Consider the following 16,812-nt stretch of genomic DNA (forward strand, 5'->3'; position numbering starts at 1 on the left):
CTTCAACAGCGTGAAGTACATGGAGCTCCTTTAGCACTACAAGACTCCATCTGCACGCGTCGCCACAGGACCGGACCCACCGTTACAATCACACATCGGAAGAGACCAGTCAGACCAACCTCAGAGACAACTCTCTGCTCTCCAGTACATTCTAGCTATGTCATTTTATAACAGCTGAAGATTATTGGGTTTTTGCCCCATTTTCACAAATGTACAAGAAAACCATGTATATTTTAAATATATTTCAGGAGAACCCGTGCTCTTCAGACAAAGCAGCCATCATTTCATTCTGTCAGATTCTAATGCCTCGTAAATGACACGCTATTTTTAACCACTTGCCAATTAACCCCTCTTGTTATCGACTTGGAATTGTTCCTGCGATTGGTATGAGTACCACGTAAAAGAAGAATTCTCCATTTCAGATATAACATCAGGCTCTAAAGTTCCACAATTTTGCCACTTTTGAGATGATAGCACAGTCTCGCTGTGACTAAGGACTGCAAAATCGTGCTCCACGTAATTGAATCTAAAGATCTGACAACACTGACCTTATCAAGAAATGAAACTTTTGGCTGAGGTTCAAACCAGGCACAAGAAATAAGCTCTTGCTGGTTGTTTGTAAACGTCATATAAAAATGTACTTATTCATTATTAACAACTTGTAAACCGAACACACTGCAGGTCTCAAACTGCTGCCAAGTGAAGTATTACCAGGACAATCATTTCATTTACATCTAATTCTTGTATTAATTTTGGCAGCACAGCTGAGCATCCCTTCTCATGATTTTAAGAGGGCTATCGTAATGACATAAACATCCAGACCGCACGCTAAAAACTGAGGACAGAAGAAATGCTAAGGTTAATTTAGATTAAAATTAAGGTTAATTTAGGGAATGCCCACAGAGCTGCTGGCCTCAGTGACGGCCCTACTTTAGTCCAAGGTGTGTAAAAAAAAAAAAAGAAAAAAAAAAGATTCTACGGACGGAGAACCAGGCCATTGGTATCCCACTTTTGTCATGGCCTAGGGAGAACCAGGCCATTGGTATCCCACTTTTTTGGCCAGCGGTGACAACACATGACCAGACCTGGTGAGCCATCTCCTCTAGTATAAGACAGGATAGAAGGCTCCAAGCAAAATCCCAGGTAGTATCAGCACTAGGATTTTGTGAGCATCAGAGTCACCTGAATAAAGTGAACTCAGTGAGGAGCTATTGCAAATCATCGCAATTGCTCTGCAGCGTTTCAGAAGGAGGCACAAAAAAACCACAGGGCTTTTAAGACAATACCGTTACGCACCTTTCTTATTCTTGCACACAGCTTTCAGCATGCGGTTTCCAGGTCCACATTTTCCATGGTCGGTCACACATATTCCTTCCGAAACGATCCACTCGTAACACACCGGGTCTTCACAAGGAATAGATTCAATTAAATGCGGACAACCTGCCAGGGTGCCTACCGGCTCCACGATCACTTGCCTTTGTCTCATTCTAAAGCCTGGAAAAAGAGAAACCGAATTAACTGGACAAATGAAAAAAAAAATATTTATACCAATAATCTAGTAGCAAGAGGACTACACAGGTCATCTGGAACTGGGGGGTATAAAGACAAACGAGAGCACGACACTTACAAACTGAACTGACTGGGACAGCACTTGGCTGTACGTACCCAAACCTAATACCGCGTAATGAATTCCAACAACCCACATTTTTCACATTTCTTTTTCCTTTTCATCAACATCAGATAGAAAAACACATGTCCAAATAGAGGAATTTGCCACTGATGCATATATTAATGTAATAACAACATTAAGATAAAAAGAGAAACAGTCAAGGAATTGAAGATATAAAGAACATCTATATTCTGCCTGGGAATCCACTAATGAAAAGACTTGTTTTGAGATACAGCAGAGCAGTTTACTAAGAAATTAGTATTCTGCTTTATGAAGGTGTAAGGATTTCTGATACATAATGCATGTCAGACCTCTTTGAAATGACATCCTATTAAATTGGAAGATTCAAATGTAAAGTGGAAGAAAAAGGTTACAGAAATAATGAAAGAATTGATTACATAATCTACCTCCTTCTGAATAAAACCAAAAATCACGTTGCTATATAAAATGCAGAACTAATACGCAAGTATCTTTCGGCGTGTTTTGTTATGTAAATGACACAGAATGCTAAGAAAGGCAGAAAAAAAATACGTGGTGGTCTTTCCTACAACAGCCTCAGATAAGGGGCAAATATACAGCATTAGTGGAGGCCACATGGAAATACCCTGGCCATGAAACGGAAAATGAAAAGAAAAATAAAACATCCCAGAGACTATAACAGACCCAACTCCTACTGTTCTCAAACCAGCAAAAGGAAATCATTCAAAACAACTTAAAATGAAGTGGTTTTGCAAATCTTTATATTTTTTATTATTTCTTTGTTAATTTGAAAAATTCTGACCAGCTCCAATCACTTCAAAAACTTACGCCATTTTCAGAAAAGTGTAATTTCCAAACAATAATATTCATTCCCTGACATGAATTCCAACAGTCGACTTTTCAACTTAGAGCCTTAGGAAAGGCTTTGCAGTGAATCTTTAAGTGTTGCAGCAACAAACACCTACACTAATCAATTAAGATCCAGGGGCATGAAATCATATTTGCATACTCTTCTTTCAGGGATTTAAACCAAACCCAGAACAATGAGAACAATCTCTTGGGTCAGCCTAACTCCACGATACATCTCAGCCCTGACTCCCTCCAACCTCACCCAAGCATCGCCCTGGAATCCAGGCATGCAGCAGGACTTCCGAGGGGGATCAGAGCGAGACAGCCCGGCACTATGGAGGTCTGCAGGTGCTATCCCAAGAAATCCTCCTTTTCTACAAGTTCGGTGCTGGATAAATGGATCTGCATCAAGCTGAAAATCTTATCTTTTTTTTTTTTTTCTCTCCTTCTCCCAAGAATAACCGCAAAAAGCTTTTAAAGGTCATATTCCACTCCTGCACACATATCTAAGAGCTTCATCCTACATTAGATTAATTTAAAAAAAAATACATTAAGCTCCCCATGTAGAATTTGACACCACTGCTTTTGCCATCTTATCATAATATTCCGTTACCCACTTTAGATCCCCCAACGCTGCAAAAGCAATGTATAAGAGCATCCATTACCTCTTCTTCCGTGGTGGTCCTGGCAGTTCTCGTGGAGGCAGGGGCCCCACAGCGACCAGGCAGACACCACGCACTCGGACGGGCACGGCAGGTTACACAGCTGGGAGGCGGAGGGAGCAGGACCCAGGCAAAGCTTCCCGTCAACTGGTCTAGTAACTAAAAAGGAAGGGGGGGAAACAAAAAAAAAAGAAAGGAAAAAAGAAAAGCCCTGTGACTCTGCCCTGACCAATGCACAGAGCTCCAGAGTTTACTGCTGGCCTTAGTTTTCCAGAACGCACCAAAATCCAGTGCTTTTTTAGGGTTTTATCTCCCAGAGCAAAAAGTTAATCTTCTGTTCAGCAAGACACACAAATTTTTACCTAAATCATCCATATTCGTCAGGCCAATTAAGACTGTGGTAAATGAGTGCTTTAACAGTAAATTCAATGCTGATTTTCTACAACGATGGAGCAACAACCTGGAATCTAATCCCCCTACATTTATGGCCAAGGAGACCTCTTTACACAGTACTGAAGAGAAAGACGCCTAAGAAGAGAATCCAAAAAGCTCATGCTGCTGTTGGGAGCCAGGCAGAGGCAGGTGACAAAAGCCTGAGCACGGGGGAACTTCCCCGTCCCCATCCCCTTCAGGGGCTCTGCCACCTCTAGGTTACAGATGCAGAATCTGGACCATTGAATTTTGTTCATCTACCTTCGATAAAGCTGAGCAGAGCTCTTGGCTTGTTCTACGCAGACATACATAGAAAGCATCTTTCCCGCTTGGGAGGCGAGACGTTTACTTGAGTTGCCGGCAGCCAAGGCAGGCATGGATCTCCAAACCTCCTCACCTATGAGATGAGCTGACCCCAAATTCTGCCAAAGTACCAGTTTAGTTGATTCTGACAATAAATTTGGAAAGCTGATTCCCTTTGTATTTTCATTTATCATAAGAGATTTTTGGTTTCAATTAAATTCTCTCGCCTTTTTATTCAGGGCAGAGGGAGGAAGGAAAAGAAGAGGAAAGACTCTTAAATCTATCTTCTGTGACATTATATGATATTGCATTTTAATTACATTATGGGCCGAATTTGGCTGTCTCTTTAGATAAATCAATATCAAAGCAGTCTTTCAAAAGGCAGTCTTGTTTGAGTTTACTCTGACATGGTATTACCAAGACTTCATTAATTTTTATAGCTACTGAGTTTGCTTTATCCTCATTTTTATTTTTAATGTGTATTATCCTTTGCTTCCATGCATGGAATTGACTTGAAAAGAATTTATAAAAATATGCCCTTTTTGCCAGTAATCTTTAATTTTGCTGATATTTTACCATTTTCTTTAAAATGAATCATTTGAAGAAAAGCATGACTTTTTTTTTTTTAAGCACAAGACTTCAGTGTTTAAAATCCCAGTAAATTTTCATTTGCACGTCCTGAAGCTGAGACTTAAGACCAATATCAGTACTTATGATTCCAGCTCATCAGAATAACAGGATTCAACAGCAGCGGTGATTTAATTCTAACCTGAAAGATAATACGCTAGTAAGAAAGACCATTTTCTGAATGATTTCTGAGACACTGTGAGGTCTTTGACATGTTCATTTAGAGATTACAACAAGGTGGCATAAATCCAATTCACCTGAATGCGAACATAAACAGACTTTTTCTAGAGACCTTGCAAGTGAAGTGACAGACAGAACGAGATAAATATTAGAGTTCTAAGGATAAGGGTGTTTATTTTACCAAGAAGTCTCACGCATGGCTTAACCTGCCTTTCAGCATCAAGCTTTGCAAAACTATCGTTTTTTGAGAGTCCACTTGAAGAAATGGAAGGAAATAAAATTGAGTGCAGACGGTCAACCCAAGGAATGAAGTCCAGTCCTACTCTGCTCTAAATCCGAGCATCGTTGTTAGCAAGGGCTCTTTCCTCCTCACTGATTTTTAGATCGTTTTTGTATTGCAATTTAACTATTTAAATGTGGAAGCCACTAGATAAATCAGGTTGGTTCTTGAACTAAGCAGCTACAACCAGTGGTGCTGAGGGTATTTTAAATTGATTTTGGATAAAAGGAAAACAAGCAAAATTGATTACAAAAAGTTAAAGGGGCAGGTTTTTGTTCGTAGGCTGAGCCTGCCAGCCATCCCAGACTCATGGAAGACTCTTTCCCATTCTGGAGGAAATCCCTGCCTTCCTCTCCCTGCCAACCACCTTCCTGCTCCTCTTCCTCCCCCGGGCTGATATCCTATTTAATTCTAGCACTGGGAGCTCTTTTCCCAGGACCAATATCCTACTTGTCACTGGAAGACGACTGCTTGTTTACTCACTTCCTTAAGTAATTCTATATATTCTGTAAAATGTAAATCAGAAAATACACAAACTATTCTAATCAAATATCCAAATATATTCTAGGTCTGTGCCAGCTCGTACTCACTCTACACTGACTACAATCCTCCAGTGAAAGTCTTCAGGAATAAGAGAAGAACAAAAAGAAACAAGCTGCATTAATAAATGCACATACGATAGCATGTATTTTTTCCTTTTCCAAAACCAGGAGGGTATAAAGGGCCACAATTTCCAGCACGACAGACAGAGTGACTGCATGGACCAGCGCGGTCCTCTATAAAGGAGTTCCATCCCTTCTTTGGCCACTTGATTGACAACTCTGAGTTCCATCAGATGAGTTCCATCAGTTTTATTTAAAAGCTTGATGTGATTTTCTCTTGCTATTTTTTTATACTCTAATAAATACCTTCCTTTTTTTTTTTTTTTTAAAAAATGAATTATAAGGTGGGTTTTTTTCTGTGAATCTTTTAAACACCAAAATTCTCACACGCGCCAGCCTCCAAAAAGGTGCAGACAGCCTGGCTGGGGATGCTCTGCTCAGGACAAGAACCTCACATAATGCCTATGATAAATGAACACAGCTGCTCGGACTGTCTTTACACACTGGACAGCCTTCTGGTTTTGCTCAATAATTGACTTTGTAATGGCACGTTCCCACATTCATAGAGCAAAAGTGCTTCTTGTGCAATTATTTTCCTTGGAAAAATATCAGCCCCTATTTGAGGGGAAGGGGAAGGCAGAAGCCAGGGAAGAGAAGAGTGAGAGAGGGAGGCAATATCTGTGATTCAAGTAGTGGCTTATTTATTACGCTTGTTCGTACCTTTTAAAATCCTGTGTTCTTCCCAATCTATAGAACAAACTTGAAAAAGCAATCAAGTACTAATCTGGGAGCCTCTGAAACATTGCACATTTCTATAGCTGTTATATTGAATCTATCCTTCATAAATGCGACTACAGCTGTTCCCAGCACCAGTGTCTGCCTCAAGTTTGAATTTTACTATTTGCCGTTATTTTCAGGTTATTGCTACCAGCAGGAGATAATAAATTGGGTTCTGAAGTATCTTGTTTCCCTATATATTTTTACCGAGGTAGTGATTTGGAGGACTGGGAGAGGAAATCAGCTCTGATATGATTATTTCCATAATGTAGTTTTAAGCCAATAAATAAATTATCTGTGAATATAGTCAGAGGGACACATACTTGCAGGCATACATACCAACACTATGCTAAAAAGTAATGATGACCAGACAGAGGGAGAAATGTATAGGACGGCATTTTGGTTGCAGTGATTCCTTTCAAATTTAGTTTTTCAACCCCTCAGGAGGTAAATAACCCTTTTTTTTTTTTTCTTGGACCTTAACTTCATTTCCCTTTTACAGTGAAAAAATAAGTATGTCTGATATTAACACCTAAATGAGACATTTCTAAATACCACTAACATATCTGGAACACACACAAAGAATATCAGGACCATCTCATATACTGGTGCAGCCATATTTTCAATTCTCAAGGCAATAAATCCAGCTGTTTACCACCACTTTTGGCAAAACTAAGCCAAATTAATGATTGCCAGGGTAGAAGAAAGGGATGGCATGTCTTTGTGAAAGTTCTTACTGCCTTTGCCAGGACTTATAAACTGAAGACACTTGGATCAATACAGAAGGAAATTACTTGAGGAAATCACAAAGGAATGAGCTGTGTTATAAAAACACCTACATGTGTAAAACACAATAGGGATAAAACCCAGCACAACATTTGTAAGTAATTTCGCTAACCTGAAAGACTTGTTTTTATAGCAAAAACAAAAGATTAGCCAAAGGAGAAGTGGGGAATGTCATTTAAGTAGCCTGGAAATGGCGCCAACCCTAGTCCGGTGCATCCCTCCATTAAAGAGCCTAATGCACCCCGCGCCTGATGGAAAGGGTGCCTTTATGCTTCATAAGCAGAATCAATTAGTTTTGAAGCCACAAGGCACAAAGTTGAAGTCCTATTTTCAATTAAAATCTATTTAATAGACAAGAAACAAAGTATGAAAAGAAGGCTAATCACAGCATGAAAGAGGGTTAATAGCGGATTGCCAAGAGCAACAACGGTTTAATGTATTCCAGAACAATAAAGATCCTCGCAATTTTGTTAAAGTGACACAGACTATTAGCGCTCCATGGAATAAAAAGTTTCCCTGTGTCCATATTCTCTGCTGTACAACAGGATCCTGATCCCAACTGAGATATTGTGTTGTTTCACTACAGCAGCATTTATAGAGATTACCGACAGAAAGCGCAGATCTGGCAAAAATTCCAAGTGAATATGGGGCTTCCTGCCAGCAGTCAGAGGCCGAGCAGACCAGAGGTGACAAGTCATTAAGAGTGTCCAGGAAAAACAGCGGAAGCAACAGGGATGCTGGGATGCCAGTGAAGGCAACGACAGGAAGGAAAAAGGGGTTCTCCGGGATGTTTGAGCCTCGTTGGCTGTTATCAGGAAAAGGCCACCAGATGCCGGAAGTCACTGGGACAGACCACCAGAGAGGGTGAGAGAAGCCACAAGGAAAACAGGGAAGAAAACCCAAAGGTGGGGCTATACCTCATGAAAACCTCGTAAGAGTGTGAACTTTGTCCATCATGAAGTTTAGCGTTCATTCAACGGGAAGGAGCAGAAATCTGTTCTGTGAACGCCACAGCACGGTACCACAAGAAAAACACCACTATGGATGTGTCTACGATACTGGGACATGGTACAGGTGGCCCAGAGCTAAGCTAGTGACACGCTAAGCTAGTCAACTCATGGCATGGCCATGCCAGCTGGGATCGTGAAAGCAGCAGGGCTGCTCCCTGCACATCTGGCCCACGTTCAGAAGCTCGATTTATCTCAAACGCCTCCTGTTCCAGGACCGGACCAGTCACCACAGGCTTCGTTATCCCTCCCTGGTGTCCCAGTCTGTGGTATAGCCTCGTACGTGCAAGTCCTTTTATTTTTATATCTGACTCAACATTATTGTTTGAACACAATGCAGCTCCCTGTCCTCTTAACGACGGGACAAAATTACTCAGAACAAACTGTCACTGTTTTGAATAAAATTAATCCAGTTCCAGTGGCAGGAAATAATGACAAAAATATGAACGCAATTAAAATCTTAGCTTTCAAAGATAAAACCCTGAACTAAAACATAGTATCTCATGTGAACTGACTGGGCAGCGTATTATTTGCTGCATATCAAAGACAGCTGCATAAATAAAAGTAATTATAAAGACACAAATACTTCATGGTCATATCAAATAGCTTGTTGACAAAAAAAAGGCATATTCCTCACACGGCACCTTTTAAGAAGGCACATTTCTTTCACTGTCAAAGTCTTTTTATACATTATTCTCTTCATTTTACTTTAATTAGTTTCTAGACATGAAAGAACTGAAAATATTACACCTCTAAAAGACATTAGGGAGAATGTTTTTTTTCCTAATGGATTCAAACTAGAATTTTTGAAATACACATTTAAACACTACTGTCAAGCACTGCAATGATCTGAATAAAATCATTTCCTCTCTTGCTTCTAAAGGGTTTCCCCCGAAGAAGCCAGCTGTTACATATTTATTTTTCCATTATGTGAGTTGTATCTCGTAAATTCTGCTCAGCATTTGGTGAGCTTACCGATCAATAACTCGCATCCCAGCGATATAAATCTGATGCAGACTTGCCTGAATATATTTTACACTTCAGAGGTGTATTTCTCATCTTTTCAGGCCCGTTCGGTCATCCCAATGATAAATAACTAGTTTGGGATGAGAGGGATCCTTAAGGGGGGTTTCTTCCACCCGAGAATATGGTCTCTGTGATTCAGGTCAAATAAGCCGCAGGCTGGATGCTCCCGATGCTCTACCACGATCCAGCTGAACAAAAGCTCTTTTCACACCACTGCTGACCATCGGTTCTCTCCCCACTATGGTCCCAGTCAAGTTTTCTCATTACTAATATATTCTAACCTATTCCTTTTCAATTTCATAAACCAGACAAGGACAACAGGATTTAAACATCAAAGTCCCCAAATTCTAATTTCCGTAGAGTAAATCAATCTTCTCATTCCTGCAGCTTCACCAGCATAAATTTAAAAAAAAAAAAGCCCCAAACCAGCATGCATTTAATACAGGGTTTGGACTCCACACGGGGTTCATATTCATTCCAACAGTGCATATCCCACGCCAACTCCTACGGGCAGCTTATCTCCATCAGCACAGTCTCTTCCCAATAAATATGCAGGATGGTAACAGCCATAAACGACAACAACCTGCACAACCAACTTACGGTTTCTAAAGAGTCGGACCTGGCGCCTCACAGGACAGCTAGCACCCAAAGCGATGGTGGCACGTTCAAACAGGACTCTTCGTTGGTATTTCCACCCTCCTGAAAGTCCTTCCCTGGTTTATTGAACAGATGCCACACGTACCGATTTGAAACACTAATCCCCCAGAAGACACGCTTTGGGAGATCATGAGTCAGAGCAGAACAAAGAACTTGCAGGGGAAAAAAAAACGTGGCACCCTCATTAGGGAACAGAGCATACCGAGCAAAGGCGGCAAAACTGCAGATCTCAGAGCTAAAAAAGACTAAAGGGCAGAAAGAAAAGGATGAGAATAAATATGGACTAAAACAAGATACGAGTGAAAGAGTCCTCAAATTCATCTCCGTGCAACTCCAATGGGGCACTAATTTCTGGAAAACAAAATACAGTGCCAAAAGATCTCCTGTATGGGAATTAAGAACAGTCTGAAAAGTTTACTTATCAGATAAGAAAGGATTAGACATTCCTGCCTATCAGAAGCAGGGAGAAAGTGCAATATTTTGTGGAAAATGAGAAGGAATAGAAGCCATAAAATTATCATTTTGAGACTCATATAAGTAGGACTCAGATGAAAGTGCAGGGGAATACTTTCATTTTCAGACCATTTGGGGATTCTGTCGGTAAAGTGGCTTCTAAGACAAAAATACATAAGGGAACTTACACAGGGATGGATCAGAAAGTAACCATTAGACCTGAAAAGGTACTCAAGTATTTACTAAGTCCTGAACTGTAAACAGACTAAAGGAGTTTTTGCCGCTACAGCTGATGACACACAAGTTTATAAATAAAACGTGATGTAAGATGAACCAGGTGGAATTGCATCCTACAAATAAAGCAAAAATGGGTACAGGCTGGTGAACTACAGTGGAATAAGTAAGTCGAGAAATTATGTCTACTAACAGGTGAGGGCTGAATCTCTCTCAAAGGAAAGAGGGGTATAAAAGTAATAAAGATGTCTGTAAGGAGTAGTTTTGCAGTGTAACACTAAAAGGTATCTAAGAATAACGAAGTTGCAACTACCTCACATACCTGCTGTTGAAATCCAAGATCAAATAAAAACAAATATATGGAAACAAATATGATGGAGACGCTAATTAAGCAAAAAAATTGTAAACAAAACTTTAGAACCTTGTACAGATATGCGAATTTAATGTGGATTTTCAGATGGAAAATAACAAAGATTAAGAAGATAGGAAACTGCAGTGATTTGCTGGTGAGATGGTAATAAGAGATGCATTTTATTAGCCAAGTTTACTATGCTGGGTAAACAATAAAGAAGACTCAAGGAAGAACAGCATTTCACAAAGGTCTTTTCAGTCCTATAATTAAAACTTAAGCAGACAGGCACCAAAAAACATTATAAGAAAATTCTGAAAGTGAGAGGTAAATTGGATCTCATTCAAACAAGTAAAAAAGAAAAAACACCAAGATATATAAGGCACAAAAAAAGAATGACAGGGCAGGCAGATCCCTAGTTAGAAAGCTACAGAAAATACGGAGAGAACAGCAATCCCAGTCACCAGGGAGAGTAGGTAACTAGCTCAGATAAGAGAGGAGATGCTTCTGGAGAATTTTATAAAGGATGCCATCCCCCAGACCACTGATTGAGAGTTATAGTCTCTGGATAAATCCAAAAAGCAAAATTTAATTAGAAAACAAAAGGATGCTCCCCGGCCTTCAGGATAGAAGTTAAAAAATTCCTGAGGAAGAAGATTAAATGGGGGAACCTCATATGTTTACTAAGGGATGGAACATAAACACAGACACCATTCCCAGACTCCAAGAGGAATTTTAATTCCCGTAATATTGGGCTTATTCATTGTGATTGAGAGGAGAGCTGTATTGCCAAACAAGGAGAGAGATTTCATAAACTGATCGTTGCATAATATTCTTCCATACTTTTACCAAATGTTTTATTTTTGTTGGTACACTAGGGATTGTTAGTGATGTTTGCCCAGATTAATTAAAATTTATTGTGGGAAAACACATTTCAGATAACATTTTATAAAATCAACATCCACAAAATCTTATCTCAATCCAGAAAAGTCAACTTACAAAAGAGAAGAAAATACATGTGTCCCATGGTAGCAGTGTCTGGCTTTGAAAATAAGTTGAGGATCTGCATTTCTGCTTTATTTAAAAGAGCTTCCACGGAAGTGAACACATTTACATTAAAAAAGAGGTAAGAATAAGGGTAACCACCACCATGTCTACAGTTTGTTCCAGACATGGGACGTCCAGGCCCAGGAATCGGGGAGTATCCAGAGATGAAGGGCAGAAAGGGCAGGTGGGAGCTGTACCGTAGGTAGCTCACTTGCATATTCTATGCTATTATTTGTGCAAAATTTGTCTCCTCCTTAAAAGCAACATCATTTCAAACATGTAGATTTGCTGCTTCTATCTCTGGATATCAAAAGAATAATAATAAACTTGAAGTATTAGATGACAACCTCTGTGAAAATCAGGCATTATAAATTTAAATGTGATACTTAAATGAGATACTTAAAGAAAAAACACAAGGACCTGTTTAAAGCTAATTATGTTAAAGTTCAGCCTAAATTATCAAAAGCCTAGCAACTGAATGGAGATGTGGATTCCTTGGACAGAACAGCTGCCATCACAAATAGCGCAGTCTCTTAACTTCGGTACCTATGATTGCCTTACCTACGTACACAGAAATACAGATATCTGAATGATGCAACACTTTACGCATTTACCAAGTGTTCCCTGCCAGCTTCATCTAGATGTAGGAGTCTCAGAATGCAAGAATATTACAAAGGTCTTCAAAGACTGGAAGACCTTCTGCCTCCACATACTCATCACCCATGGTAAAAGTATGGAACTTCCTCCTTAAGGCGTAAAAATAAATATAACTTCACCTGGATCAAGACAGAGGTTTCTTAGTAAGGTCACCTCTTGGGGAGAAAGATATGAAATCTTATCAATGTATTTCTGAAAGTAATACCTGAGTGAAAGTTTTCCATTTCCAGGATCTTCAAGTTGGAATTTTATAATCAAAACATAGAAAGATTTCAGCAGACTTAACCTTCTGAATAACTGATATATAGGGACTCAAGAAAACAGGGGCTCCCTTTCTAAATATACACATTTTAATAAAAGAAGAAACAGATAGGAAGACTAAGCAAATGAAAAATGGGAAAGATATCCATGGGGGATAAAAGAGCTTTGAGCAATATGTATAAACACATCACAGATGGTACCTGTCTCCAACTAGGATTCGACATATTTTATCCAAGAATGCTGCTGGAGAGACCGTGGGACAAAATCTTCTTTCACATATGTCATTGGGCCTAGGTCCAAATTCTCATTGGAAGTAACCAGAAGAATAACAACTGTGATGGATGGTAATATCCTATTAGACTCGCTTGTTTGATTCCTGAATGATCCCTTTAAGGACACTCATGAGGTGAAGAAAGAAAAATTACTGTGCTTTTGATGGTGGCAATTAGACTCTATATTTGCTTATACATCGAAGGATCCTCATCTTCTCCCCAACAGCGAAAAAATGGTGCAATAAAATATGAGATGCCCTAGCGATGAATAAAAGTATTCCCTCAGTTCAGATCAAAGATGTCATTCCTTATTTATACAATGAACAAAAATTGATCAGCTAGCAAATGAGACACACTAAATATTACTGGATAGGGAGGGTTTATAGGGAAGGCTTTCCCTCTTCCTATTTGCATGCGACGATGTTGACAGTAGATGGGATTCTCACTTTCCACGGACTACTGCAAAGCTGCACTACAGCCTTGGAAGGGCAGTAATAACTTATACCTTGTACAACTCCTCTGTCTGGTTTCTTTAGTTGCCTATGTGAACATTTTTTTTTTGTTTTTAAAAACTAAAGGGTTAGAACTGTAAAAACACGGAAGAGGTATCCCAGTGTTTTCTTTTTGTTGAGGGGAGAGCTCGCAATCGTTAAGTTGAACTGAACTTTTACCAAGGGGAAAACCTGCAGGTGATCACACACTGGATATATAGCACCAAAACTGTTACAAATTACGTTGGCATAAGGGTTCCAGATGCACTCCTCTAATCTTCCTGAGTAATCCACAATACTGAAAAACAATAAAGAAGCGTGAATGAAGTCAGTTAAAGCTTGCTGCTCACCAACTTGCCGTACAGTAGCTGCATGGACCACAAAAATGGTCAGAAGGATGAAGACAGACAAGAAATGTTACACACCCCATCAACAACACTTCTCTTACTTTGAAAGTCATGTGCATCGCACACTTGTGCAGAACAACAGAGGGGAGGTTGTGTTGGGAGAGGAAGGCAGTCCCAGATGTTTGGGAGCTGTGAAGCAGCAACTACACATGGACTAAGCAAAGATTAAAACGGGTCTGATGTTCTGTAACCTCAGAGTCTGTGCGAGATGCTGGGGCGCACTGGGTGTCCAGGAAACATTTGTGTTGCCTTTGTAAGTAAATAAATCTAGGATATGATATTGTGTTCTTATTATCTTACATCTCTGCTCAAAAACGTATTCTGCAAGAGCACTACATAGAGTAAATAAAACAGCCTAAGATGAATTATTCATCATGCATCTGTATCTACTCATTATTCTTCTAAAAGAAAAATAACTCACTTCCAGAGTCCAGAAACTGTCTGTCTGCTCAGAAGTTGTGACAATATTATTTTTGCTTTCCCCTTCAACTCACAAGAAAGATTGTGTATCAATCTGAAGCAGAGGCTAAAGCCATATCCGGAATGGAGTGTGACATCTTTTTTTATACTCTAAAGCAAGACTACAACCACAGATAAATGGATTCAGCTACCAAGGGGATGGGCCACCTGATATATGAGAGAGGAATAAAACTCAACTCTGAGTAAAATTTAGCTCCTTCATCCTTGGAAACCCTCCCATACGAGCACACCTAGAGAACTGGCATCAGTTCACTCCGGGAAGTTGTGGCTCCTGGCAGTTGCTCAGGAGCCTGAGGACCATCTCCTCCTGCTCCCTTTGATGCTGAGTAACACCTCCCTACGTAAGCATGGATACAATGAGGGCATCAGCCAGCCAAAGTCTACTAATGACTGCATGTTATCTTTTTTTTTCCTCCCCCATTTCTCTTATTCAGATCTCCTTGGGCCAGACAATTCAGAATGACCCTGCCCACATACCTTCCTTCAGTCGGTGCTTCCCGATTTCTATGGTGATTTGGACGCAGTAGACCTCCCGGGTTTGTATGCCACCTCCACAAAGGCCTATGTGCTTGTGACGGTGAGGGTCCTGCTGATCAAGGAGGAGAGACACTTGGCAAGCTTTCCATTCAGAAGTCCTCCAGGCAAACCTTTGGAAATAAAAGAGACCAGGTAAAACAAGTTTTTGAAAAGACTGTGGGTGTGGAAGTGGTACTTTATTAGATGACAAAATACAACCTGTTTAATCTTTATAGCAGCGCTTCCCACTTTAAAACAGGGAATGTTTTAAAACAGTTTGAACGTTAAATTTACAAAGGTTACGTATTTGTTATTTGCCTGGAGTACTTGTGCAAAATTTTTCACACAACACTAATCTCCAAAACGTTCTGAAACACTACATCATCCTGACAAACCCTTTGAGCAGGGTGCAAAGAAGGAACAAAGATTAAGAGGTTCGATTAAGTGCAAAAACTAGTTTTCAAACATGCGGCTGAAACCACTAAACCACCTCTGTCCGCCAAGAGCTGAACACGTCACTCTGAAATGCACTTAATAGCCAAAACCCTACGTATGTCAACGGAGCTCCAAGCACTGGGTGGCTTCTCTACAGGTGACAGCTTTATAAATGCCTAGGGCACGACCAATTTCTTCAAGGGATTGGCTAAACTAACTCCGTTCTCTCATTTCAGTCTCCAGAAGCTGTGATACACAGCAAGCGCTAGCGAAAAGTATTTTCATTCTATATTCAGTTCACACCTAAAGAGCATTAATGGTTTTCAAGGAAGGATAATGTTCTTGGGCACAGATATGTCAATGCTGAACAGACAATCGTCATTGATATGTACCAGCTTAAATGCAAGGAAGAAACTCTTAAAACTGTAGGGAAAACAGCATTATGTATCAGTGGAAAGCAAAAATTATTTCCCCATCATGTCTGAAAATAACAGCATTTTTCACAGGCATAATTCATTTTGATTCACAGGTCACAGTATCAGTGGAGTAAATAAGAGCCTGAGGTCTTTCTTCAGCTTCCCAAACACAAATCTGAGGCAATATTGTTTTTACAACCAATCTGTTCACACTTCTGCTGCTTTATTCCTTCGCTTGTCTAAATTTCATAGTTTACTTTTTCCATACGACCTTTGTCGGTTTTGTGTAAACTACGTGAAATAATTTCCTTCTTTTATCCCCACGATGAATGCTCTCTCCTCTTACAGCAGATCCACGGTTGTTAAAACTGTGTATGTTTGTTAGCCTGCTGGCTGATCACTGTAAGCTGAAGCGCAACGGGGAGCCTCTGCAGAAAAAGCCTTCCAGGTTGTAATTCTGTGTGTTCTCCGTAGCGAGTAACCGCTCCCTGACTACAGCTACGGCAAGGAAACAGGCATCTCAAAATTATACCAAAAATAAATACATTAGCTTGCCTGAGCACACATCAATGTTCTCTTAACTTCTTACGTTGTAAATATGGGCATAAGAATGATTTCCAGCCACTTATGAATTTTGGAACGAACTCATGGAAAACATTTGTGAATACTGCCAATTACTTTTAATTTACAGTACTTTTCAGATGAGCTGTCATGCTCTCTTAAATAGTATACGGTAGTATGTGCAAATTTGGATACACTCACAGGGTTTATTACCAACAGAGAAAACAATAAAGAATACACTTTTCACATGACAAGCATGAAATACTTGAATTCCCACAAACATATAAAGCACAGCCATGATTTTTTTTCTTCTAGTAGTTCCTTCTGGGAATTCCTAATCGCATTTCTTGGGCCTGCAGTGTTAAATGCAACCTTTCTCTTATAATAAAGGCAATGA

At 39.9% G+C, this 16,812-nt stretch overlaps 1 protein-coding gene across 1 annotated transcript in view; it reads right to left on the minus strand.

The window, feature by feature from the left end:
• The window catches only part of THSD7B (thrombospondin type 1 domain containing 7B), a 538,929-nt gene that overhangs the window by 180,511 nt on the left and 341,606 nt on the right, over nt 1–16,812 (minus strand). Inside the window, exons 9-11 of the mRNA XM_054207661.1 lie at nt 14,965–15,134; nt 3,163–3,318; nt 1,297–1,494 (exon numbers count right to left, since the gene is read on the minus strand). Of these exons, the coding sequence (XP_054063636.1) occupies nt 1,297–1,494; nt 3,163–3,318; nt 14,965–15,134 (524 nt within the window). The remainder of the gene's footprint in view (nt 1–1,296; nt 1,495–3,162; nt 3,319–14,964; nt 15,135–16,812) is intronic.

Source organism: Rissa tridactyla, chromosome 7, assembly GCF_028500815.1.
Source record: "Rissa tridactyla isolate bRisTri1 chromosome 7, bRisTri1.patW.cur.20221130, whole genome shotgun sequence".
NCBI classification, from domain to species: domain Eukaryota; kingdom Metazoa; phylum Chordata; class Aves; order Charadriiformes; family Laridae; genus Rissa; species Rissa tridactyla.